The following is a 25,728-nucleotide window of genomic DNA, read 5'->3' as shown; positions in this document are numbered from 1 at the left end:
TCAAAAATTAGATAATTTGTTCTTTCATATACAAAATATATTCAGGAAGTCTCAATTTTATTTCTTGACCCTCTTATGTAAAATTTTCAAGCTGTTGATTTGAAAGCAATTATTTTTACTTAAGCTTTGTAACACAATTTAATGTCTCAAAAATGTTTTTTATTGACTGATTTAAAAAAATGAATATTCCACTCCTGTAGCATTTTTAAGGGACGAATAGATTGTTTTATAATTAGATAATGGGAGATTAATATAATCTATAATCATTCTTAAAAAGTAGAAGGATTTATTCATTTAAATGGCAAAATTTTAATTTTGAGGCTTTTATTTTCAGTAAGTCATAGGTCTCTTTAAAATCATGGATTTTTTTTTCTCTGCAGTTTGAATATAAAGATACATTTATTTTCCAGGTTCTGGTTATAGAATCATCTTTAACTCATAACACATTTTTTTTTTATCTCTTTAACATATATTTGCTTGCATGTTTGTATTTTGGAAATCTGGCTCAATAAGAATGAGCAGTCAAACAGATACAGAGTTTATTTATATTGAAATTAATTAACTATATTTTTAACTTTAAAATGACCAGGGTTGACAGTAGTGCCACCTTTTTACCTATAAAAAGACTTACTTTTGGAAATAAATACTGTCAGTTTTCTTAGTTTCCTTAAAATCTTTTGAGGCTTTATAAAATTGTGATTATTTTATTTTAATATTATGTCATCATCTCTTGAAATAGTGTATATCAATTCCTTAAAATGACAATATTTAGACTCCAATTGGGGGCATATATTTAAGATATTCCTCTTATACCCGTAGTTTTTTGGTTTTGATTTAATATTGTTGATGTCTCTCTTCGGCATGAAGAAAACCTTTGTAGACTGCGTAGGGTAAGGTAAAAGGTATCAGGCTTTTCTGCCCTCCTGCCATTAGGATAGATGACGGAACCCTGCGGTCCTGAATGCATGCCTGATGGCGGGCACCTGTAGTAGGGTGTGGGCAAAGGTAGATGGAATTTGACTGGGCTTTTAAGGGCGGCGTCACGGGGACGCCAGCAGAAGCCGAGCAGAAGCCGAGTGAGAAGCAAGAGAAGCCAAAGCCCAGAGAAGGCCGGAGAGCCCAGAGAGAATGAAGACTTGCTGGGGGCTGGGAGGACTGCCAGCCTCCCGGCACCCCAGCACCCTTACCTGCTGTGTACCGGGTAAATCCCAATAAAAAAACCTGCAAAAAGCCACTAAGGACTCTGATTCCTCCTTTACCTGGTCTGCTGGATCAGAAAACCTGCACTGTGGCCCATGTCCTGTCCCTACAACTGACTTGACATTTTCCCTAAAAGAGTCCAATATCACTGCCTAACATTAATTTGATAATTTCTTAGGAAATTTTTGGCAAAACCTGCATTTCAGTTGGCTTAGAATAATTTAATTCCCCAAGATAGTTAACTTTAGGTAGCATGTTAGCAAAAATTGCTTGTCTGTGTAACCATTTTACCATCTACTGTAAACTGAAAGGATTGGGGAGAACTAATTTTTGTTTTCTTATTTAAATGTCAGTAAGCATTTATTGAGGACTTAGATCAGTTGAGGTATTCAGCAAATGTTGAATAAATGAATAAATATTCACTTATGAAAGATTCCCGTCTTTATGGCATTCTCAATTTAATGGAGGGATAGAGTAATATAGAACAATTATACTTCTCTATTATATTGAACCTTAATTCTGTCAGCAATAATGTATTATATACTTTCGTTAAGAGGGTAGGGTTCATGTGACATATTCTCATCAAAATAAAATTGTTAAGTAGACTTTGCTTCTTAGAGTAAGGGCCATTAATTTTTTTTTTAAAGATTTATTTATTTATTTATACAAGCACTGGGTACAGTCAGAAGCGTGGGAGGGTGAGAGAATTCACCAGAGCCAGAGCAGGGAGCAGAGCAGGCAGAAGGACCGAAGTACACTGCTGAGGGGAGCAGCAGGCGGCAGGAGAGGTCTGCGCGCCATGTGGGACCCTCCTCCTGTGGCCAGGGAGCAGCCAGGGATCGAACCAACGCAAGGGCCATTAATTTTTTTGAAGATAGAGAGGAAGCAAGGAAAGATAAGAACATTATTTTGTGCTTCTAGTAGAGTACTATCAGTGTGGAGGTCTTTAGAAACTAGTAGATAGAATTAGGAAAAATAGGGCAGAATCACCTGTAGGGAATAAGAAGGCACCTGGGCTAAGCAGAATAATGGCCTTCAACAGTCCCATGTCCTAATGTCTGGAACCTGTGAATATATTAACTTACATAGCAAAAGAACTCGCAATCTAATGGAGAGAGACAAAACATAAAACAAGTGTATTATAGTCCTCCCATGTAATGACCACTTACTCTCTTGCCAGCTATCTGCTTACATGCAGAAATACACTACTTAATGCACTACGTTAGATGAAACTGGGAGATTATCAGATGGACCCAATGTAATCACAGGGGTCCTTATAAGGAAAAAAGAAAGGCCAGGATATTCAGAAAATGTCGGAAGCAGAGTTTCTGAGTGATGCCATTTCTGGGGTCCTTTAGCCAAAGAATGTGGGCAGCCTCCAAAAGAACCTCTTTAGAGAGAATAGTTGTGGGTGCCTGATGGCAGACATCCAGAGTAGGGTGTGGGCATGTGTAAGTGGGTGCACCTGAGCCAAGAGACTGGCCTTATAATAGCAGCGTCACAGGGACGCCAGTAGTAGTAGTAAGAGTGGCAGCAGGAGCAGAGAAGCAGAGAGAAGAGCCTGAGAGAGAAGGCCAGAGAGCTCAGAAAGAGTGAAGACTCATTGGCAGCTGGGAGGCCTGTGAGCCTCCCGGCCGCCAGGCCCCCGGCCTGCCGTGTACCTGGGTTTTGCACTACAAATGGTGTAAAAAACTCACTAAAAGCCTGAAAAAGCCACTGAGGGCTCCAGGACTCTCCTTTACCTGTCTGCCCGGGTTGTAGAGAAGCCTCTCTGTGCCTTGTTGGCACTACAGTCATCTGTTGACAACTTAATTTTACTCCCATAACACTCCTTGAAATTCTGGCGCCAGAATGTAAGATGATAAATTTGTATTGTTTTTAGCCACAAAGTTTATGGTAACCTGTAACAGCAACAGGAAACTAATATAGTACCAAAGGATAAATAGTGTCAAATATTTTAAACTATGTCTAGTCCTGATCTAGTGGAGATAATTAAAATTATACATGACTTCCTTTCGTAGTCTAGTTTTGCAACAATGTATTATAAAAATACAAATTTTTCTTCTATGGAGTCTTAATTTTTAAATTATTTTTAATTAACCCTACTTTGCTTTTCTAATCTAAAGAAGCAGAGATTAGATGGGGATATCAGAAGCTAAGAGTCAGCAACAGAGGTTAGAGATTAAAATATACTCTTCTACTTAAGATCCATGTTCACCCAAAATTTAAAAGTATGCTCATGGTTATATTTTTCACCTAGTTATGTAAGACATGTAGATGTTTTGCTAATTTAAGTTTACATTTTACCAAGCATGATATTGAATTATTTGCATTTCAATTATATGTATTTCATATGAATCATCTCTTTTTCAGAAATAGTTGTTGCTGAAAGTGTGGTTGTTATTAAGAAATTACTGCAAATGCAACCTGCACAACATGGTGAAATTATTAAACACATGGCCAAACTTTTGGACAGCATCACTGTGAGTATCAGTTAAGAAACCTGCTGAATTCAACTGAATTTTACTCAGTAAATTATAGTTTTGTTAAAATAAGTGGACATCCTGATGTATAGTGGCTAACAGAACTAAACCATCTGCATTCAAATCCTGGTTCTCAGATTCTGCACTGTTGTAGAAGGAAAGTATAAATCTAAAAAGGGGGAAGGATAGGCTGATCCCTGTGGTGTTGGGCATGATGTGAACCTTGTGCGTTTTTATATAGATAGCTTGATGTGTGTGAGTGTGTATATGTGTGTGTCTACACACATTAATGTGTACTCATATGGATGCATAAATGGGTCTACAAACTGATTTTCCAGTGTTGATCTTTGAGCCTAGATGCGATAATACCCAGTAGAGATGAGTGTACCTAAGTGCCCAGGTCTTGCTTTTTTTCAACTGTGATATAACTTTATTCCAGAGAATTCACCCTTTTAAAGTAAATAATTCAGAATTTTGATATATTTATGATGTTGTGTGTCCATCACCACTGTGTAACTCCAGAACATTTTCATCATCCCTAAAACAAGTACCATACCCCAAACTCCTGATCCTCCCTTTACTCTCTCCTCTCACAGTCAATCTACTTTCAGTATCTATGGATTTACCTATCCTTGACATTTCATAAAAATGAAAACATACAATAACTGGCGTTTTGCATGTGACTTCTTTCACTTAACATGTTTTCGAGCCCTTGTGTATGTTGTAGAATGCAGCCCTGCATTCCTTTTATGAGAGGTTTTGGTTTTTAAATTCCATTCTTCCTTGGCAGGAACCAACACTCTTTAGAAAAATGACTGATTTCAAAGCTAAGGCAAGGAAAGAATGAGATGATCTTGGAACATCTTATTAGCCAAAAAAGCAAGACCCTTCTCACAGAATGGTAGAGACATGTCAAAAGACAAAGGGGTCTCTTTGAAGGGGCTCCCACTGACCAATTAGAGCAACAAAATAAATGATAGTAAAAGCATTCTAATCTATTGAGTTGGATTCTCTAAATCCACACTGGAATGAATGAATGTTCTTCCTTACAATGCTGGAGCAACTAGTGAATGTAGAAGAAATAATTGAATTAGAATATCACTATTTGCTGGCTGTCTACAATGGTGAAGGGTATTCAGAAATATTTCTGCTCTTGCAACTTTCCCATAAATCTGAAATTTCCAAATTAAATTTGAAAATAAATGCAGGTAGACTTCATTTTATTGTACTTTGGTACTGTGATTTTTTAAATAAATCAAAGGTTTGTGACAGCCCTACATTGAGCAAGTCCATCATTGGTGCCATTTATCCAAGAACATTTGCTCACTTTGTGTCTTGTCACATTTTGGTAATTCATTATTTTAAGCTTTTTCATTATTATAACTGCTGTGGTGATCTGTGATCAGCGATGTTAGGTGCCATAAGCCACGCCCATGTAAGACGATGAAATTAATATATAAACGTTGTGTGTTTTGACTACCAATAATATCTCTCTCACCCCCTCCTCAGACTTCCTAATTCCCTAAGACAACAATGTTGAAATTAGGCTAATTAATAACCCACAATGGCCTCTTAAGAGTTCAAATAAAAGGAAGTCATGCAAATCAAAAGGAAGAGATTAAGATTATTGAGAAAAGCATGTTCGTAGTTAAAGTAAGATAGGCCGAAAGGTTGGACTCTTGTGCCAAAGTTTGCCAATTGTGAATGCAGAGAAAAAGTTCTTGAAGGAAATTAGAAGTGCTTTTTGATTGGATACACAAATCATAACTGATAATAAAGTGATACAGTGTTATTGCAGAGTGGAGAGGTTTTCATAATCTGGATGAAAGATCAAACTATCCACAACATTCCCTTAAGCCAGAACAAGACCCTCACTCTCAGTTCTCTGAGGACTGAGATATTGGAAGCTGCATAAGAAAAGTTTGAAGCTAGTAGAGGCTGGTTTATGAGGCTTAAGGAAAGAACCCAGCTCCATAACATAAATACAAAGGGAAACAAGTACTGGTGTAGAATGCATCTAGTTACCTAGAATATCACTGATGAAGTAAAGATCTTTGATTACGGTGGCTACACTAAACAGGAAACTTTCAGTGTAGAAGAAACAGCCTTATATAGCTAGAGAAGAGAACTCAGTACCTGGCTTGAAAGTTTCAAAAGACAGGTTGAATCTTTTTAGTTGCTAATCTGCTGACTTTAAGTTGAAGCCAGTGCTCCATTTACCATTCTGGAAATTGTTAGACCCTTAAGAATGACTGTTTGTACTTTACAAATGGAACTGCAAAGCTTGGATAACAGTCCTTCTGCTTACATGGTTTACTGAATATTTTAAGCCCATTGCTGAGACCTACTGCTCAGTAACAAAAGATGCCTTACTACTTGTTGATAATGCACATGGTCACCCAGAGCTATGATGGAGATGTACAAGAAGATTAATGTTTTTGTGTTTGCTAAACAGCCCTCATTCTCCAACCCATGGACCAAGAAATAATTTCAACTTTCAAGTCTTATGATTTAAAACTATATTTCATATGGCCACAGCTGCCATAGATATTTGTTCCTGTGCTGGAACCAGGCTAAGTCAATAGAAAACATTATGGAAACAATTCACCATTCCAAACAATATTAAGAAAATTCTTGAATAATGGGAGGTCAAAATATGCCAACCTTCATGGATGACTTTGAGGTTCAAGACTTCAATGGAGGAAGTAGCTACACATGTGGTGGAACAAGCAAGAGAAATAGAAGTGGAGCCTGAGATATGACTGAATTGGTGTGATCTCATAATAAAACTTGTATGGAGGAGAAATTGCTTCTTATGGATGAGCAAAGAAAGTGGTTTCTTGACATGGAATCTGCTCTTGGTGAAGATGCTATGAACATTATTGAAATGACAACATATGATTTTAGAATGTTACATAAATTTGATCAAAATTGGTGGGAGGATTTGAGAGGATTAACTCCAGTTTTGAAAGTTCTGTAGGTAAAATGCTATCAAACAGCCTGGGGTGCTACAGAGAAATCTTTCATGAAAGAAGGAGTCAATCAATACAAAACTAACTCAGTTGTCTTATGCAAAACTAACTTTTGTTGTCTTATTTTAAGAAATTGTTAGACACCCCAACCTTCACCATCATCCTCATCTGTCAGCAGCCATCAGTATAGAGGCAAGACCCTCCACCATCAAAAAGATTAAAACTTATAGAAGCCTCAATTGGTGGTTAACACTTTTTAATTATGAGGTATTTTAAAATTAAGGTTATTACATTGTTTTTTTAGAGGTAATGCCATTGCACACTTAGTAAATTAGAGTATGGTGTAAGTATAAATCATATGTAAAGGGAAACTAAAAAATTTGTGTTAATTTATTGGAACATTCACTTTATTGCAGTGATCTGGAACTGAACCTGCAATATCTCTGAGGTGTGCCTGTAGATTTATGTTGATAGTACTGTCAGCTTACATATTCTGATTGTGCATATTTTATCATTTGAATATCCGTCATTTGTAACAAATACTGCTTTTAGAGCAAAGTTCAAGAATAAAACGCATGCTAGCTAAGAATTGTTATAACTGGGAATTGTTCTGAGTTTCACATAATGTTTAATAGGATAGATGAGGATATCTTTTCATAAAAGAATAATTGAAAGATGTTACTAAGTAAAGAGTACTGAGTGATACTGACATCGCATATCATGTACTTACAGGTGCCCTCACCAAATGCCAATGATTTCACTGCTTTTGCCCAGTCACCCCAAGTTAATTCAGTCTTGAGTTTTAATGCAAATTGAGTTTCAGATGCAGCATATTATAGCTTATTTGCTGTTCATGTGCAGTTTGTTTAGATGTCTACTGATCATGCCTTTGACAAATTTAAATAAATAAAATTGATGTTTTTGCAGGATTTACTTATACTACTGCTGTGAGCTGGTATTGAAACACAATAGCTTTTAAATTTAACTGCTTACAGAGTGATCTGTAAAATCTTTCTAGATATCTTTCTGTAACTGCTGTGGTCAGCTAGGATTCATTATTTGTTTTTGCAGGCAAGCTAATAGGTTAAAATGGCAGTGGAAACTGCCTTCTCCTAGGTTTAAAAAGTGCACTTAGCTACTTCGGGACATTTAGAATCAAGAATCAGGCAAAGTCATTTACAATTGAATTTGTCTTTGAAAATATAGAAAAGCAGAGATTCATAAAGTATTTTATCATATGTGTATGTGTTATTAGTTTTGGTTTAGTTCAGTGTTCCTATTCTCTGGTTGAAAAGACAATATTGAATCAAAAGCGACTTTTTTTCTTGCTTTCTTCAGGTGCTTCAAATCGTTGATAGCAGTGGCCATGAATTCATAGTATTAGTGGCATACAAATAAAATTCCTATAACTTAATTGGAGGAGGGAGGGTGGTCTGGAATCTGAAAATCTTATGATTCTGATTACAGTCAAATGCGCAAAAACTTTGGATATGTCAGTTTACTAAGCTTTTTAATAAAATGCAGTTACCATTGGTGTGAGTACATATTGATACTAATTTTTCTGTGACGTTTTCTAAGTTTGTAAATAGTTACTTGAAAATTGTTTTGCCTTAGTTCTAGTACCTCCGAATATTATCTTGCCCTCCAGTACCCCATTACCTTGAGATCATCAGTGTAAACATTAGAATTTACTGATTTTTAATTTTTCCGAAGAGTTGTATTTTAAATGTTTGTATAAATTGTGAATGTTTAGAGTATTTAAATATTGTTAATGTTATCTTTGTTTATATTCCTGTCCATTCATATGCTATCTATTAAAACTTTTTGGGATTGTTCTTTTAATTGGAATAAAAGGAATATAAGTGTATTACTAGATGAAAATGACTTAAAGTGAGGTAATAGATTGTGATATGTCATAGAACTCTAATTTTTATACTAGCAATATATAATAAAATAGTTAAGAAAAATAAATCTAGCATAACTGAATTCTGAAGTTGCCCATATATTCTTATTTAGAAGTACTTTTTTATCATGGCGGATTACTTGAATTGCTCCATACTGGAAAATTTAATGTACCACTCAATTACTGTTCTTTAGCCCAATTTAAAATAATGGATGGGGAGTAAGGTCTTAATGCAGTGTAACCTTTGGAACATTAGAAATAGCCTCTTTCTTTCCAGAAATCAGTATACAGCAAGGATATCAGTTTTATCATACTGTGTGAATAGATTTGTAATAGCATTTAGATCTTTCTTGTAGTATATATACTGATTTCTTCATTGTTACTGAAATTATACAAATTAATTTAAAGGTAATGTGATTATGATATTTGAAAATGTATACTTGGATTTTAAAGCTTTTTTGATGACCTCATTTTGATTCTAATGAAAGTCCAACTTAGGTGTGTATTAGTAATTTTATATTATTTCATAAGATGGGTGTTTTGTAATATTTGAGGTGGTGGATATTATGATGAAATTTTAACTGTAGAAAGGTCCTTGTTCTCACCTTTTTTCTTTAGCAGTCATTTTATGTACCGTTGTGAAGCTGTACTGAAAATACTAGGACCTTATTTGAGGATTTGGAACATGACTTCATAAAAAGTTTTTCCTCTCCTTGTGATGCTGCCTGTTAATGATAGCCACTGCTTTTTTCATTTATTATAAAAAGCAAATTTTCTATAGTAGGTGAAAATGTTCACAGAAACTAATTTACATGCCCCTTCAAATTCCTTTTGAAATAGGGGAGGACACAAACAGATAGTAATAAAAATAATTTGCATACTCTAAAATTTGATCTTAATGGTGTTGATGGAAGGTTTCCAATTTGAACTAAAGCGGTTATTTTTAAGAAACCAATTATACTGAAATGTACTGTATTAAAAAAAAAAACACAGAATACCAAAATGCAATATTGACAGACATATAGTGTCCCTATTTCTTTTGTTGATGATCAAATAATAGACCAAGATTCATGATTTTTCATCATGACTGCGATGATGTTGTCAGTTATGTATTTCTACTGCTTGTAAGTGCAAATATAGAGGGCAATACAGTTTTGGTTTTGAATCATAGTCTTTAGTGAATTTGTTACTTTTTCTTTGTTATGTATGGAGTCTTGAAAATTAGTTTGCAGACCACCTGTCTCAGAGATCATCTGTGATGCTTCATAAAGGTGGATTCCTGGACCCTACACAGAACTGATTAATACCAAACCCCTACAGTTTTAGGTAGAATGCTGGATGATTTTTATAAGCTTTGAGACCCCAGATAGAGTTCAGTAAACTGTAAATTGCTTAAGTATTTTTAGCTTGATGATATTTGTTGCAACTACTGACCTTTGCTGTTATAGCACAAAAACCACAACACAGGGCCTCCGTGGTGGCGCAACGGTTGAGCACTGGGTTGCAAAGCTGCCCAAAGCCTCTGCAGCGCCGGTTCGATCCCCGGCTGCTCCCCGGCCACTGGAGGAGGGTCCCATGGCACGCAGACCTCTCCTGCCACCCGCTGCTCCCCTCAACAGTGTACTTCAGTCCTTCTGCCGACTCTGCTTCCCGCTCTGGCTCTGGTGAATTCTCTCACCCTCCCGCGCTTCTGACTGTACCCAGTGCTTGTATAAATAAATAAAAATAAATTAAAAAAAAAAAAAAACCCGCAACACAGAATACATAAACAAATGGGTGTGGCTGGCCAGATTTAGTTTAAGAACTTGCTCTCTCTAATGAAATCAAGATTCTAGACCACTAGTTTTTCTACTATGAATCTTTTCTAAGATGTTATCTCTGAAATCAGTTTTATATGTGATTTCTATGTATATATTATTTTTTGATTACTGAAGAAAATTTGTAAATATACGAGTACCTCCTGGGTATATATTAAATGAATTAATAGTTATAAAATATAATATACTTAAAACATTTTACATGTTAATATTTAGGAGAGTATGATCATCTTATTTGTACCTATAATCTGCTTTTAGGTTCCTGTGGCTAGAGCAAGTATTCTTTGGCTAATAGGAGAAAACTGTGAAAGAGTGCCTAAAATTGCCCCTGATGTTTTGAGGAAGACGGCTAAAAGCTTCACTAGTGAAGATGACCTGGTGAAACTGCAGATTTTAAACCTAGGAGCAAAATTGTATTTAACCAACTCCAAACAGGTACGAGTCTAATCCTCAGTCTTATCTATGTTATTTATTTTCCTGTTTCTTCTGATCAAGCATCTAATGTCTACTCATGCATTAGTCTGTCCATTCAACTATTACTAGGTGCTTATCTCTTTAAGTTTCTGTGTAAGATGGTATGATACAGAGAGATGACATTCTAGTCTTAGTATGGAAGAAAAATGGATCAAAAATAAAATAGTATGTGGTAAGTGTTAGAATACTATAATAGAAGACTTGAGATGCAGTGGAACTCCAGAGGAGAACATTATTGGAATTCTGAAGTAGGAGAAAAGAAGTCAGAGAAAGTTTCATAAAAGCTAAGACTTGACCGTGGGCTTGTAAGGAGTGGTTTATTATATAGAATAAGAAAAAAGAGAGCGTAGGGTCAGAGTTATGAAATAGCTTGGTACTTTCAGGAAATTTAAAAGGCTGTCCAGAAAGGCAGGCAAGACCAGGAGTTGGAGTGGCAAGTGCTGTCATCTGTGTCCTACAGATGAAGGGGGGAAACCATTAAATACTTCTTAGTAGTGGTATAATTTACCAGATTTTATGTTTTAAATCATTGTTTAAAGCAGTTGACTCAGAGAAAGAAAGAGGTAAGAGGAATCACCCCTGTATAAAACAGGGACTTCCCCATCCTTCTTCATATATCTAAATTGCCATTCTCCACCATTGAAGAACCTAACGTGATCGGTGAGACTGGAAAAGAATTCTTTACTCATTTGCTACAGACTTTTCACTGGGCTTTATGCTCTGTGTCTTTCCACTGCTTCTTTCTAATTTTTCCTTTCCCTCTGTCACTTACTTTGGTTCTGTGAAATTCCCACCCCCCCACCCCCTTTTCCATGTCTTTGTCTTTATCTTTGTCCCCTGTCTATCTCAAACTCTCTCTGCCTGGGTATCTTCCTGATACTACACACACACACACACACACACACACACACACACACACACACACCCCTAGTATCTCTGTCTTCACACACACACACACACACACACACACACACACACAGTATCTCTGTCTTGTCATTATCTCCTTGCTCTTTCATCAGTGTCTGTCTCTCAGTCTGTATTTGTTGTGTCTCTATTTGTATGTGTCTCTCTCTCATTCTGCCTTCTTTGACTACTGATAAGCACACTCACTCTCTCCTAAGCAAATCTAGTAAGTTGGCCATTTTTTGTGTGCTTTGGGATTGTCTTTATCCTTAACTAGGATGTAAGTTGTGTTATTATCGGTTTCACTGAAGGTTTTCAAATTTATGACCAAATAATTATTTTAGTCTACTTTCATGATTTAGATTTATCTTTACATTTTAAGTCATCTTTGAAGGAATCAGTTAATCATTTCAAAATATTATGTCAAAATTTTTCTTGAAGTGAGTTACTTTATTAAAACTGAGTTAAAGAAAGGAAACCTGTGCTTGCTATTGAGTTTTTGTTCACTGATAATAGCCCTGTTTTAACCTGATTCTCCCTGTGTTTACTTAACTCATGCAGTGTTGTAAAAGTCAATATGATATCTAGAATATTATGATTGTTAGGACTTTCTGGCTTGACTCTTCTAATATATGTAGCGCATAGATTACTATAAATGAAAACCAATATAAATTATTGTGTTTATCAAACTGAAAGGCATTATATCTTACAAAACTAAACCAAGATTCTGCTTTGGTCTCTCTTCTTTGTAGCTGTAAATAACCAGTAATGGAATATAGTGCCCTTTGATCTGAAGTTAACAGACTATATTCCACATCTTTTTATCCACTGAATTTGAAAATCACATAGTTTGCACTGAAAATTTTTTTCTTGAACTGTATTAATAATTAAGTTTTGGAGTTCATCTTCTCAACTGTTCTATTATAAAATTTGAATGATACTTCAGGATTACCACAATAGACTCTACCATCAACTGGTACAAACATAATGGTATTTAGAAAATACACCAGATTTTTACCTTTAGGTCTGTATTCCTCAGTTTTTAAATGATTAAATATAAAAGTAAAGTAATGAAAGTGTCTAACTGGATTATGCTCAGATCTTCAGTTGATATTTCTCAGGAAAAGGAGTTTGAGAGAATTGATAATGAAAATTATCATAAGGAATGATTTTCAGTTCTGTCACTTTATAGAATTTTTTGAATTGTGTGTTTCACAACCCATTGGACTTGAGACAGAAACTAAAATGATTGTTTTAACCTAAATGTAAACAGATATTTATACTTAATTATTTTAGCCATTTTTAAACCTGATGGAGATCAGACCACAGTATTTAGTGATTGGTTTGCCATGAACTCGGAGTATTTTTTGTAGATCTGATTTCCCTATCATCAAGATACCTCAGTGAGAATTTCCAGAATTTTTATTGAATTGTTTGATTATAGGGAATGCATGTTGATTTTTATAAAATTTAGCACAAATAAACTCCTAACACAGTTAGCACATTTAAGCTACAGTTGGCACTTCCTAAAGAGTCTAAAACTCCAAAGAGAAACAAACGCAGAGTCTTCCTGGCCTGAACAAGTTGAGGACAGAGTTCAGAAAAACTACACATTTTGGAAAGTTGAGGGAAAATTCTAAGAAAGGAGAAAGCTAGGGGGAAGCCTCAAAATCTAATATCTCTGCCCAGATAGCTGGCTGATCTCTCATTGACATGTGTAGGGTAAAATCAGAACAGTGCACCTAAGAATAAAGGAAGTTAACTAAATTTGAGCTGGAGCAAAGAGGCAAAGTTTACACGTTGAGCCCAGCCAAGTTAATTGCTAGCTAAAACAAACACACACATGCATCAATGCTTATTCAAAGAGTTTAACAATGTCACAGTCTTTGCAATATAAAATTCATACTGTCTGGGGCCTCCCCGGTGGCGCAGCGGTTGAGCGCTGGGTTGCGAAACTGCGCGCGGCCTCTGCGGCGCCGGTTCGATCCCCGGCTGCTCCCCTGCCACCAGAGGAGGGTCCCACATGGCGCGCAGACCTCCCCTGCCGCACGCTGCTCCCCTCAGCAGTGTACTTCGGCCCTTCTGCCTGCTCTGCTCCCCGCTCTGGCTCTGGTGAATTCTCTCACCCTCCCTCCCGCACTTCTGACTGTACCCAGTGCATGTATAAACAAAACAAACAAACCAGCAAACAAATAAATAAAGCATGCCTCTATTAAAAAAAAAAAAAATGCACAGACCTCACCAGGCATTTAAAAAAAAAAAAAAAATTCATACTGTCTGAAATATAACCCAAAATTACTCAGCATAAGAAGAACCTGAATGGGGAGTTGTTTAATGGATAGAGAGTTTCACCTTATGAAGATATAAAAATTTATGGAAATGGACTGGTAGTGGTTATATTACACTGCATGTACTTAATGCCATTCAAATTCACACATAATCATAGTTAAGATGGTAATTTTTTTAAGTGTACTTTACTATAGTTAAGAAGAAGACCAAGAATATATAATCAATTTTCAAGAAAAATAAAGAGAAACCAACCCTAAGATGTTGCAATTTGCAAGCAGACATTTTGAAGCAGCTATTATAAATGTGGTAGGTGAGGAAAATATGTTCACAATGAATGAAAGGTCAAAAACAGCATAGAAATAGAAACTATTAAAAAAAGTAAAATGGAAGTTCTAAACTTTAAAAAAATACAGTACTTGAAAAATCAGCATATTGTCTATCTTTAGTATTATACATTTACTGAGAGGCAAGTAGTGCTTGAGAATAAAGGCTCTCATGTTAGACTGGCTTCAAACCCTGTTTTGCCACTTACTAAATGATTTTGGACAAATTATGTAATATAAACTATATAAGACTTAGTTCCTCATATAGAAAATGGGAGTTAGAATAATATAGTCAGTTCTTTATAATGCAACATATATATTCCTAAATGTCTTTATGCTTTACAAAATTACACAATGAAAACTGCAGGGATTATTGGGAAAAATGGAGTTAACGTATACAACATTCACAAACTTCATTGGTGACGCTATGAAAAGAAAAAAAAAGAACCTAATAAAAAACAAGAACATAGTTTGACATGTTAAGTGGTTAAATACACAAATACTACGATGAGTGTGACTCTTTACCTTGAAAAAGATCTGACGTTTGCTTGTGGAAATGGATGTTGGAAACGCTGTATTTCTGAATTATGCAATGGAAGGAGGGTTAATCTGAAACTGGATAGAAAATTGTACTTTCAGTTGAGGCTGACTGTGGCCCATAACGAACACATGGTGGTCTGAGGCAGAAGTTTGAACTGGGCATGTTTGCTTATTCCTGTACAGCCCCCAGTTTAGCTGAGCGCAGTTTTGTGCCTTCACCTACTATTTCTTGCACATGAAATCATGCCCAAGCAAACACAAAATTCCTATTATGTCCTTATTGTTCCATAATATATCAACTGGTTTGGAACAAGTACACTTTTTCAAAACAATCATTAGAGCAAGACTGACTGTACTTACCTTGCAAAGTCGTTCTGAGGATTAAATGAGACAGTCCATGTGAAGCGCTAGGATTTCCTGGCACATAATAGTGCTTTGTTCATGTTAGTTAGCCTGCTTTCTTTGTAACCCTAGTTTATACTGTTACCCAACTGCTACATTTTCTTAGAGAATATATTTACCAAGAATCTCTATTTTCATTAGCAAAAACATTCCATTTGGGTTTATCCAACTAAGAAAAGGATGCTGAATCCCTCAAAGGATTCGGAAACTAAAGTTGCCCAAACTCTGCAGCTCTTAAAACACAGTATAAGGATTTAGAATGACTTCCTTGAAATAGTCTACTGTTTAAACTGAGATAGAAAGGTAGGCTTTGATTAAATTGATTAATAGTGATTAAGAATTAATAGAGTGCATTTGTTTCTAAATGTTCTCTAAAAATGTCATCTTTTATTGCAATGATAAGTAACATAAGCTAATGTTTTATTTTCCTCATGTTTTTATATTGACTTGTGAAATATTACAAACCTATAAAAATATACAAAACAGCATAAATACATATGAGTATATACGTACCACTAGGATTAAGTCAGTGTTTTTGCAATGTTTTTCTTATTTTTTAAAGGAATATAATAGAGCTAAAACCTCAAGTTCCAGTTTGCACCTTTATTTCCTCCCATTGTTCGCCACTGATATATTGTCAGTGTCTTTAATAATAAATATTTTATATATTTATTATATGAATGTGTCCTTACTTTATATGAATAATTATTTCCTGTTTTGTAGGTTTTGCAACTAACTTTTTAAACCTAATACCTTGTTTTTAAAATATTAATGTGTAAATATAGTTCATATATTTTAATTAGCTTTCTCATTTTCTGTGACTCAGTTGGGTTTCTACATTTTTTGTGTTAGAAAAGAAAGTGCTTTGTTGAAGATCCTTAGACTTGTATTTGTATAACTTCTACATTCTGATTTTTTGTGACAAATTTTATATATCCCACATATTAGGGGGCATCCTTCCTAAAGTTAAAGCAAATTCTCACTTGCCCTGTGATTTGAATCTTTGGAGAAATATACCCCCAATCTTTATAGACATTCTTAACAAAAGGGACTTATTAGTCTTTTCCTTTTCACTGATGTACCAGCAAGTTGTGCCAATGGCCTGTGTGAAGCGTTAAGCTCCTGGCTATCAGTGGATAGAGTCAAAGGAAACATGGGAAGTTAGAGGTTGGTTATTGGTGAAATATGTTCAGGAGATGGAGACAGAACAGATCTGATATAGATTATTAAAGAGAGTGATTAGATTACTCTCATTACAGTAGTTTTGTCATTTATTGTATAGTGTAAATCTAAAACCTATTTATTACTTGGCAGTTCTTTATTTTTGTTATAAACTCATGTGCAATACATTTTTAAATTGAAAGTGTATATTTAAGGAATTAAGTACTGAATTTTTCAGTAATTAATATGCAAAAAATATTTAACAACACTTGGCATCCACCCTGAAAGCTGTAGTGATATCATTCAGAACATAGGGAGGGAAAAAAAAGATTCACCATCTATTTCAAAAGTTAGGAGTTATTTTTGGAAACATATGCCTCAAAAAGACAAATATATATAAGTGTAAATATATACAAGTATTTCTGAAACATGATCTTATTTAGATCAAAAATCTTTTCTAAAAATAATTTTGTTCATTTTTTACTCCAAGTTTTCTTTTGCACATAAGAAAAATGAAGCACTAGCTGTTAATATGTTACCTCCATTAACAGAAAAGGACCTAAAACAATGCTGGTTTTCAAATAGAAATAAATTAATTCTGATAATAGCTTGACATTTTTCACTCAAAGCTTTTGTACATTTATTCTTTCAGTGCTGTAAATGGAATCAAAGTAAAGCTTTTGTAAGTTTATTCCATCAAAAATGCTATAAATGCTATTGTAAATTTGAAAGCCTAACATGGAAGATAGGAAGACAATTACTCATTTTTGCCAAAAGGTCGTTGTCATGGTAAAATCAATGTTCTGTTTAAGTCAACTATGGAACAGAAATATTTTGGGAATTGGTGTGGTGCATGCAAGCAAAGTGCTTGTTTCACCAATTGAAATAAAACTGTAATGCGTACATTACTGAAATTTGATACATGTAGTTTAACTGAACTACAAAATCCTTTGATGAAGTTAATGTTGAGGAAACATACTTAAGCATGATAGTACACACATATCAGAAGGATTTTAAGAGTGTGATTTTGTGAAAAGCTGCTTTGTAAATTAACTAAAATGTCCTATATTGGCTTTTTTGCTGTGCGGAGATGCTGTGAGGGGTGATAGAGAGTAAAGAAAACTTCTACATATTTGTTAGATTTTGATTCAGAATCATATGGAAATCTTTTAAGTGTTCACCAAGTAGCGTGCCAGAAACCTCAGCTTTTGAAAATTTTAACAAATAGCAATCTTTGGAAACAAGTTTTATGCACAGGAAGACACTGAACTTCATTCCTGTAGAAACAAGACAAGAACTGAACAAATTTAGTGGTAAGAGTTCAAGATTTATTTTGGAAGTTCTGTCATTTGCAGTGTCCCAACTGTTGTGAAGACTTTTGATAGAGCTCTCATTTTTAATTGGATAAGTTTATATTTTGTGTTAGAATAAATGGAATTAAGATGGTGATTGATTTTGCATTGTTTAAATTTGTAGAAATACTCAAGTGTATACATAGAGGACTATTTAAAATTTTTGTTTCATAAAAATAATTATCAAAAAATTTCATTGAACAGAGGGGGAATGTTAAATACCTGGTCTTGATATATGTACTACTTTCAACATAAAAGAAAGTATTGAGAATATACTTCATTCAGCAGAATTTTTTCTTAGTTTGCCAGCTTGTTCTATATTGTAGAAGGTATTTTCTTCATTAAAAATATCATGGTCTTTAGAAAATAAGTTAGAAATGTCAGAAGTATTGATCATGAAAATCAATTTTGAAGAAGATTGTAGGCAGTCTTTTTTTTTAATTCAAAATAATAAGACAATATGGAAATATATTCTTCATATTGTGGTGGATACAGCTAAGAAACTGATTAGAATGTATGAATATACATTGCATAATTATTCTGCTTATGTTTTAATGCATCGTTGTACACAGATACGTTTTTGTCTTTCAAAAGAATGTTTTTGAAAATGTGTTTTAATAGAACTGTTTTATAAACCCACCAATATAGTAAGTTTACAGTCAATAAACACATAGGGTAAATATTTACATAATTTTATTATTTAAAATTCCCTATCACTCTCAGTTGTGTCTGTTAATATATTAAGATTATCTAATTGCTTAAAAATTAACTTTGGAAATCTGAAATACAAGCAGATATCTTCTAGTTCACAAAAATGATTGCAATGAACAAGCTTAATTTCTTTCTCTGATTTATTTTATTTGCATATGCTAAATTGCAACACTCATATAGACTTTAACCTAGTTGTAAATTCTCACTCTGCATTTGAGAAAACTGATAGCTAGATGTCTTTCACAGGTTATCCCAAAAAGGTAATTATACAGTTCAGAATACCACATTTCCTATAAAAGGTGGTCTTATTGTATATTCCTCATTTGGCCAACATCTTGCTAAGTTAATTGTCTTTAAAAATAGAATCATAGAATTTTTTCTATCTGTACTTGAACATACATGTTCTTAGTAATTAGTGAATAGCAATTGTTGATAAGCAAATTGATAATAGTTCTGTTAACATTTTCACTTGTATTTTATTAAAACTAGGTTAATATTTTTAAAATACATTGTCACTAAATGAAGGTTGGTTTCTATCCAAGTTAATTATCTTAACCAATTATGGTAAAAGAGTTTAGCACTCTATTCCTGTACTTTGACTTACTGTTCTGGACATGTCTTCAGCTTTGACTTGATTGATTTTATTTTTATCTATTTCTAATGTCTAAAATGTTCTAATGTAGATGTTTATTTTTTCCATATATTATATATCCAATTTAACTTACAGGTATAATTCTATGTGCATAACCTTCTAAATTAAAACTAGGCTTTTTTTTTTTCAATAAAATAATGAGTTTAAAATACAAACCTATTTTGTTAACATTTCAATTTTGGTTTAATTATTATTAAAATTATCTCAATGTATTTAATGTAGTACTTTCAAAAATTGACTTAGAAAATCTTATTACAGTGTAAAAGCTACTATAATAAGTTGTTCCCTTACATAAATAAATAAATGACCAATATTACTAGAGGCTATAAGCAGCATGGGAAAAAAATGGAAGGAGTCTTTTATCCTAGTTTTTAGAGGGCATCAGCAGCTTGCTTTTATGAAAAAGTAACAGCTAAATGCACTGCAAATAATTTGCAGTAATCCAGTTCAGTGATTCATGTGTCTGCTTTAATGGGTCATAATTCAGGGTAAAGTAACTGAGTGCAGTCAGAGTGCAGACACTGCTTATGCCAGGGACAGTATCTCTTCATAAAACACACCTCAGGAGAAGCAGTTTGCCAGCCCCCTAATACTCTCTGATGTTTTGATGTCCTGCATATTTTTCCGATTAAGTTTTGAGTGCCATGTTTTTAGTTGTATTTCCACATTCATTATTCTCACGTAGACCCTTCAGCGGGTTTGCCATATATGATTATTTTTTTAATGATGCCTTTCTTTCCACTTCAGCAGTTTAATAATCTAGCACATGGCTGCTTCGCAGTACTCAGCATTCACCTCCCCAATACTGAAGAGGACATGTGCTTTGGCTTCAAAATTCCATTTGCAGCGATAGAAATGCATATTCCCTATGGAACAACATTTGTTTGACATAACCATTCATTTTTATTACCTCTTTAAATATGTTTATCCAGAGTTATCAATAATCATAAATAACTGTATTCTCATCTTGTTCTGTTTTTTTCTAACAGACAAAATTGCTTACCCAGTACATATTAAATCTCGGCAAGTATGATCAAAACTACGACATCAGAGACCGTACAAGATTTATTAGGCAGCTTATTGTTCCGAATGAGAAGAGTGGAGCTTTAAGTAAATATGCCAAAAAAATATTCCTAGCGCAAAAACCTGCACCACTGCTTGAGTCTCCTTTTAAAGGTATTATGATATATAGCAAAATATATGTTGTCTAAAAAAATTATGACAATACATCCCATTTCTAACATGTTTAAAATTTACCTCTTATAAAATATAAATGATTGGCGTATATAAATATATAAGAACAGTGTACTTTTTACTTATTCATCTGTTCTCCAGAGCAAGCTTTATATTAGTTAGCTTATATTTTTGTAGACCTAATTTACAAAAATAATTTCAATCTTTTGATTTTATTTTTTGCTAAACAGTTTAACTGTTGAACAATAGATAAAAAGCTCTGTTCTTGTAAATGTTGACTTCATTATTTTTTAAATAGATAGCTTTTTTTAATAAGGATCAACATTCACCTTTGTAGTGAGTTGTTATTGATTAAATGTTCTATGTACACTAACAAACTTTTCTCTGAAGAATTATTTTGTGAAGATAGTCCTTTATAATCAAATTTGTTTACATAAAGATGGAGGTTCACTTGGATTTTCTGAGCTTTTTAAAAGGAATAATTATTTTACCAGTTTAACAAGTTGGAGTCAGGTGATTATATACCTTGATTTTTCACATTGCTTCTTATTAGTTGTTGGACAGCGATACAAAGCAGTTCAGTTTTATAGAAAAACTATTAAAATTCTGGATGTGTTTGTGCCAAGACATGTATATGGATTGTTTAACTGTGCTGTCATTCTTAATATTCACAGTAAAGTAATTTTTAGAGAAGCTACATTTCAGAGCAACACCTCTAAACACACTGACTGATTAGCTTTTTTATTGACCATTATGGGGGAGATTATTGTAATCTATGGACTGAAATCAGTTTTTTGACCTATGAAGAGCTTCCTAGTTTATATTTATTTCTTGACATTTGAGGTAATATGCCAATTACCTTGAGCTCTGATTAGCATTGTTCTCTGTTATATACAGCTCATATTGTTTATTTTATATTTTCCTCCATTTTAATAGATAGGGATCATTTCCAGCTTGGCACTTTATCCCATACGCTCAACACTAAAGCTACTGGGTACCTGGAATTATCTAATTGGCCAGAGGTGGCGCCTGACCCATCAGTTCGAAATGTAGAAGTAATAGAGCTGGTAAGTTGACCTTTCTGAAATTAATTTGTCAAGCAGTGGGAGATTCTAAAGTAACTATTGTTGTATATAAAAGCTTTTGAAGGCAGTTGAAAATTGTTCTGGTATTTCTAAATGTAATGTATTAGATATAGCTCACTGTTATGGGAACTAAATATTGTAGTATTCCTATGTCATTGTACATGGACTGTTCCCTTTCTTCAAGGAAATGCAGAATTGAATTCTCAGCATCAGTGCTACCCACATTTGTGGTATTGCATTGGTAGCTGTGTAGATTCAATTTGTAAGGTATTTAGTTTCACTGAATGGAGCTTTTTTTAACTTTCAGTAGAGATCTGTAAGCTTCCTGTCAATGTTTTTCTAAGTAATTTTTGCTGTTCTCTTCCAGAAAAATCATACAAACTGTCCTTCTGGATTTGCTGATGATCCTCATTTAAGTGATGTCTAAACATAAATAGGGAGCATTGTGTACCAAAAAATGTCCTTAGAAAAGGTCATAATTAGCATGAGAATATGTTGTATTCACATTAAAAGGAAGTTCTTTCTATATATCAATACTCTATTTCTAGATCTTTTAAAATATGCTATCATTAGAATAAAGGAATTAATACTCATTTCTAATAGCTCCTTAATCCAAACAAGAAAATTAAAGAGAAGAGTTTCTGATTGCCTTGAGAGATTATGTCATATATCCAATGATTTTAAAGGAGAATTAATAAAAAATAAAAATTAGGTATTACATTCTGGATACTTTTCTAGTAGAAAAGATACATTGAAAAGATACATTCAGATAACCAGAGTTCTTTACCATTGATTCCTATGGGAAAGTTAATTAACCTTCCTGCCTATTAAATTTTTCATATGTAATGGAAGAAAATCTTTATTACTTTAAATAGAAGACTATAACAGACATAATTATGTAATGTGATTCTTCTGAGAAAAATGTTTCTTATAATTTCTCAGACTTATTCTGGTTTTGGAGCATAGCCAGAGGCAATAATACCTAATAATGGCTCCATTTAGCAAACCCTGGCAGTATACTGTGGTAATGTTTTATAAACATTATCTTATTTAAATCTGCTAATGATTATAACTGGTGGTTATTGTTATCCCATTTTGTAAATCAGAAAAACGAGATTTAGAGAATCTAAGTCAGTTGCCCAAGGTCACATAGCTAGTAAGTGATGGGACTGGAATTCAAGCTAAATTTCAAATCTATCTGAGTCCATTGTTTATACAGGTTTCCCCCACTACCAAAAGTGATTTGGTAGGTTATTTTTTGGATTTGTAAACACTCAAAAATTTTTCCATATAAATTAATGTGAGCGCATTCCCAGACCCCCAAAATCAATGAAATTATACCAATTAGTAACTTTCCACTTTTGGATAGCTGGAGAGACAGTTGTACTCTCAAGTGCATTTTATTTTTATTTTTATTTATTTATTTTTTTTAATCTTAAATTTTATTTTTATATTCCCCCATACAATTGCAAACGCCCCATTCTGACCCCAATCCTTCCCCTCCCGCCCCCCCACCCCCCAAAAAGTGTCTCTGGTTCATAGTTTTTTGTTGATTTTGATTTTCACTTTCTTATATTCATTCTCCTGGTCCCTTATTTAAGTTTTCTAGATTCCTGTTATGAGTGAGACCATCCGGTATTTTTCTTTTTCTTTTTGGCTTATTTCGCTGAGCATGATCCCTTCCAGCGCCATCCATGTTGCTGCAAATTGCATGTGTTTATCTTTTTTGAGTGCTGAGTAATATTCCATGGTATATATGTACCACATCTTCTTGATCCAGTCATCTACTTTTGGGCATTTGGGTTGTTTCCAAAGCTTAGCTATTGTAAACAGTGCTGCTATAAACATAGGGGTGCAGGTGCTCTTTGGAATTGATGTTTCTGTGTCCTTTGGGTAAATACCTAGGAGTGGAATTGCTGGATCATATGGAAGCTCTATGTTTAGTAGGTCCAGAAATCTCCACACAGCTCTCCATAGTGGTTGGACCAGTTTGCATCAAGTGCATTTTATTATGTAACATGAGAAAAGAAAGCTTATGCTTATTTGCTGATCTGTGCTATCGTTAGTACTTAGCACCATCATTTTCATGTTGTGACAAATTATCTCTATTTAGAGATTTTTTTAATGTAAAAGTTATTAGAACTAATTATATGTCTATTCCTCTTTGCAACTAAGTTTGATTTTCATTTCAAATGATTTTCATTACCCTTAAGTACTCTACAAAAAGATTGACTTATTTGTGCAACTTTTGGTTGAATGCTAGACCATGAAGAGAATGTTCTTTGTTATGGTTCTTTCCACAGATATACTCTCTTTCCTAATTTCTTATTATGCCTGATTGTTGTTTTTATGGTTCTTTTCTTCTTCGTTATTGGTACAGAATGTTTTGGCCTAAACACAGCTATGCTTTTATCCTCCCCCCTACTATAGCCCTGTTCCTCCCCCTTGCCACCCCTCTCCACCAAGAAAATAAAATATAAAAAGTTTAATAGCAAAGTTAACGCAATTTAATTTAGTCTCAGCAGTATACTCAGCTAATAGATTAAGTTAGTTGGCTGGTTGCTTCCATTTTTACATACTCTTCTAAGCATTAAATACCTTATAGGGATAGTATTAAATAACCTATTTTTTCTATGTTCATTTTACATAATAAGTTCAACAGAGACAAATTGATTTCTTTTTTATTTTGCTGACTACATTCTGGAAATTAATGATTGGTAGTATAGGCAGAATAATTACAACTGATGGAACCTGATTGAAGAAAAACTGTCATTATCCATTGATACCATGTAGAAAACAACTTTTAATTTATTGATCTCTCAATATCCTGGCTTAAAATTATGATACAATTAAATATAAAAATAAGGTATATAGTGTTACTATCAAATGCAGCTGGTAGTTTTCATGTAGTCTGCTTCCTTTTCACTGTCCAAAGCCACATCAATGTATTTCATACACATAGTGCACTGAGGTGTCCTAGGTTGGTATGAAGTGATCTTACGGGTCACATCTTATTATTATGAAACATAACTTAGTAAGAAAAGTGGTCTAGGGCTAGAAAATCAAATATTTTAATCAAACACCAGGAAAATTAAGATTGAGACTAGAAGTTACTTTGTATTACCCCCTACCATTTCCAGGAGATCAAATATATTGTATATTTATGATACCAGTGAGTTTTGATGATCTTTCAAACTTGTTTGCTTAGTTCTGGAAAATCTTTTCCTCTTAGTTACTGAAAGTCTGTGCTTTGCATATTAAGGTATTTTTTCTTTTTGCTTTATAAACACATCTACCAATATTTATCCCTTAGAGAAACTTTCAAATCAGTGCTCATAATTCTTTTTCTCTTTTCTTTACGCTTTTATTCCTTTTACTTAGAGTGATACAATTATCATAGTCATAAAAGATCATAACAAGAATTAAAATATTTTTACTGTATTTGGCCTTTAAAAACCTAAAATTCCATGAATATAAAGTTCATATTCTTGTCAAGATAATATGCCCCTTTGAGCATAAAAGCCCAATTGTCTTTATTCAAAATGAAATCCATAATAGGTGAGTATTTCCCCACAAATTGATCAGATATACTTTCCACCTGACTTCAGAAAGGTACTTTTTTTTTTTAATTTGGAAAATATATAAACTTTAGTAATTATCAAATATAGAAGAGCTTTCCTTATAGAAAATTACTGATACTTTTATTTGGCGAACAGAGCATTTTATATATACATATAACTATACACACACACACACACACACACACACACACACACACAGAGGGAGAGAGAATAAGATTAAGACGTGCCCAGGCATTATTAGTTTTGTTAGTATTTTTATTATTTGTATAATAGCTTTAAAAATCTTCCCAGGTGATTCTAATGTGCATCCTGTCTTGAAAACCATTCTTGAATAAGAGCCTATATTATGCTGCAAATTCCTTTATATTTGTGCTCTAACAGCTTGACACATAGTAGTTACTCATTTAAAAGTATAATAAGCAAATGAATCTTAACCATTTTTGAACTTTTAAAAAAATACATCTCCCTGCCCTTTGAAGAAAAGTATATAGGACATGATTTAGTATTTCTTGATGAATCATAATTATGAAAATAATTTATTTTACTTTAACATACTATATTAAAGTCTTTAAGGGGGTGTTCACACAACTAATTATTACCATGCCATACACAGTTGAGATATAATGTACAAAATATTTCAAAATCTCTGCTTTCTAGAAAGTGACATTCTAGTAGCAATAAACTGA

The 25,728-nt window shown here is 33.7% G+C and overlaps 1 protein-coding gene across 1 annotated transcript in view; it reads left to right on the top strand.

Annotated features, from left to right (window-relative positions):
- AP3B1 (adaptor related protein complex 3 subunit beta 1) overlaps positions 1 to 25,728 on the top strand; it is a 210,205-nt gene that overhangs the window by 84,569 nt on the left and 99,908 nt on the right. The window contains exons 14-17 of the mRNA XM_037529629.2: positions 3,574 to 3,683; positions 10,634 to 10,810; positions 20,172 to 20,358; positions 21,313 to 21,443. Of these exons, the coding sequence (XP_037385526.1) occupies positions 3,574 to 3,683; positions 10,634 to 10,810; positions 20,172 to 20,358; positions 21,313 to 21,443 (605 nt within the window). The remainder of the gene's footprint in view (positions 1 to 3,573; positions 3,684 to 10,633; positions 10,811 to 20,171; positions 20,359 to 21,312; positions 21,444 to 25,728) is intronic.

The sequence above is a fragment of the Talpa occidentalis genome, unplaced genomic scaffold, assembly GCF_014898055.3.
Source record: "Talpa occidentalis isolate TD23 unplaced genomic scaffold, MPIMG_talOcc4v2.1 talOcc4.6, whole genome shotgun sequence".
NCBI classification, from domain to species: Eukaryota; Metazoa; Chordata; class Mammalia; order Eulipotyphla; family Talpidae; genus Talpa; species Talpa occidentalis.
This window is presented reverse-complemented; position numbering and strand designations above follow the sequence as displayed.